Source organism: Equus asinus, chromosome 17 (assembly GCF_041296235.1).
Source record: "Equus asinus isolate D_3611 breed Donkey chromosome 17, EquAss-T2T_v2, whole genome shotgun sequence".
Classification (NCBI taxonomy): domain Eukaryota; kingdom Metazoa; phylum Chordata; class Mammalia; order Perissodactyla; family Equidae; genus Equus; species Equus asinus.
The window spans coordinates 20,680,107-20,682,806 of record NC_091806.1 but is presented as its reverse complement, the minus strand read 5'-3'; the positions used below and the strand labels follow the sequence as shown (position 1 = coordinate 20,682,806).

At 36.4% G+C, this 2,700-nt stretch overlaps 1 protein-coding gene across 1 annotated transcript; it reads right to left on the bottom strand.

Annotated features, from left to right (window-relative positions):
- Positions 1 to 664: 664 nt before the first annotated feature.
- LOC139040556 (olfactory receptor 4A15-like) lies at positions 665 to 1,618 on the bottom strand. The gene has a single exon (XM_070487312.1). It carries the CDS (start codon positions 1,616 to 1,618, stop codon positions 665 to 667), a length of 954 nt encoding a protein of 317 aa, XP_070343413.1.
- Positions 1,619 to 2,700: the final 1,082 nt, after the last annotated feature.

Genomic DNA, 2,700 nt, shown 5'->3' with positions numbered 1-2,700 from the left:
AACAAACCAGAAGATTCCATCTACTGAGAATGTCAGACTGCCTTACATTTCCTCCTTCAGTTCTTACACCTTCCAAGTTTGCTGTTGACAATTTATAATTTGTGTTTCATCAATCTTCTCATCACTCCACTGAGCACTTGCTGTCACGCCTAAGACACAATCATTGGCCTTAGTCTCCCTCTTCAAATCTTCCCTTTTGTCTTAGAGTAGAAACAGTATTTACTCAATATTTTACCCTCTCCTTACTCCTGGCTTACTCTCATCTGCAATCTGACAGTCAAAATGAACCACATCATTTAATCCAGATTGTACTGAAATGTTTAATTCTCACTAGCAATTGTAAACTTGACCATTTTTAATATATTAAGTGCAGTTTACATCATCTTCCAAGCTTAGACTTTGTGGGAAAAGGTTCTAGTTCTTATGAATTTGAGACAGCTGTGCATAAGCTAAAACACCCAGTCACCTATATATATTAGTTATCTATATGAGATTAAACCTATGCAATTCTCTTGCTCTCTAAGGGCTATAACATATTCCACTTAGATAAGATTAACTTATATGACTCTTTCAGAATGAATAAGCTAAATAACCCAAAGGAAATTATTTTTAAATATAATCACTGGTAGTGAAAGTATTCCATTCTTCTGTGAAAGAATGAATATTACGTTCTGCGTGAGGGAAACAGCCCTCTCTCAACTAAAGTCACATTTTTGCTCCAAAGTTTTCTGATGGCATTTTTCATTTCTGCATTTCTCAGGGTGTAGATTAAGGGGTTCAACATGGGAGTTATGACACTGAAAACCACAGTCATGGATTTATCAATGGGAAAAGTGGAATTTGGCCTTGCATACAGAAAGATACAGGGAACAAAGAATAAAATGACCACAGTCATATGGGATGAACAGGTATAGAAGGCTTTGCATTTCTCTTCCAAACCATGAGTCTTAAGAGAGTATAATATGGCCCCATAGGAAACTAGGAGAATGAAGAAGATGATAGTGCAAATTGCCCCTCCATTAGCTATCATAGAAAGTCCAGTGAGGTAGGTATTGGTGCAAGCAAGTTTCAATAAGGGATACACATCACACACGAAGTTGTCAATGACATTGGGGCCACAGAAAGGGAGCTGATAAATAAAGAGAAATTGAACCAATGAGTGCAGAAAGCCTCCAGTCCAGGCCACCAGCAGCATGACAATGCAAACACGCTGATTCATGATGATCAAATAATGAAGAGGTTTACAGATAGCTACATATCGGTCATAGGCCATCACCACCAGAAGAATGACTTCAGCACCAGCAAATAAGTGTTCTATAAAGACTTGAGTCATACAAGCCCGGAAGGAAATAGTCTTCTTCTCATAAAGCAAGTCTACAATCATTTTGGGAGCAATGACAGTAGAATAGACAGCATCAATAAATGATAAATAAGCCAGAAAAATGTACATGGGGGCACCCAGTGACTGGCTGGCCATAATGGTCACAATGATGAGAAGGTTGGCCACTAGGGTCACAATGTAGATAAGTAAGAATGCAACAAATAGAACTTTTTGCCCCTCAGGGCTCTGTGTGAGTCCCAGGAGGACAAACTCAGTCACATTGTGCCTATTTTCCATGTGTTCTTCTGAAGGTGTTGAACTCAGCTGTCAAAGGCTGTAAGAAAAAGGGCCAATAATGAATTTGAGAAGATCACAAGCTTTATATCAAAAATGTGATGCCTTACTCAAAAATGTTTGCTCCACAAGGCCTCACACAGAGTAACTATTTAGAAAATGAGAGTTTGGATTCTCCTCCCACAATTACTCCATTCCTTTTCACAAATTTCTTGTTTCAATAACAATGATGAGACTTCAGTATTCTAACCGGAAGTTATTTGCGAGTGGGCGTGTCTGTGAGATGATCTACTAAACAGCAAGAAAGCTACTTCCTCCAGAATCTCTCTCATAAAGACGGCATTTTTGACATTATTTATCATTTCATTTTTCCTGAATGCTTTTTGGAATCCTGAGATCCTCCATGAAAACAATCTCATCTCTAATAACTTTATTTATATATTTATGTAAAGTAATACCTAGTGCATGGAGCATAAAATTATAGCTGAAGTTTTCTTTTAATTTTTATTTTTTATTGCACTAAAATTGGATAATAACATTATATAGCTTTCCGATGTACATCTGAAGTTTTGATAACTGCCTTTCTGAATTACTCTACTATAAGCATCACGACTCAAGGAATAAGTCACTCACCACAATAAAAAATAAAAACAAGTCATATCATGAGTGCTCGTTATATGCTTATTGAATTTTATTTCATTAAACTGAATATCAACTCTCATAAGAAAGCAATTGAGCAGAGATAAATGTGTTAAATTCTCTCCAGCCAAGAAAGTCCAATGAAAGCAATGCTTTGTTTGAAAATACATACACATACGCATGCACACACAGGGATACATACACAAACTGAATCAACATTTATTACTACCTAGGTTATCGAAGGAAAAAATGGATAATACTAATCAAAATGAATGGGTTGGGTGCTAGACATTTTCCTTACTTTCCAATATTGCTTGGAATTAATTATTGCTAACCATAGCTCAATTCAGAAGGCCAAAATAAAGATTTTAGGCAGAATCATGGTGTAGTAGAAAGAATTCTATATGAAAATCCAGAAGTAGTACTTGATTTTGCTCAGTCATCTT

Coding starts and splice junctions, on each gene's coding strand:
- LOC139040556 (XM_070487312.1), bottom strand. CDS start 1,618: ATGGAAAATAGGCACAATGTGACTGAGTTTGTCCTCCTGGGACTCACA.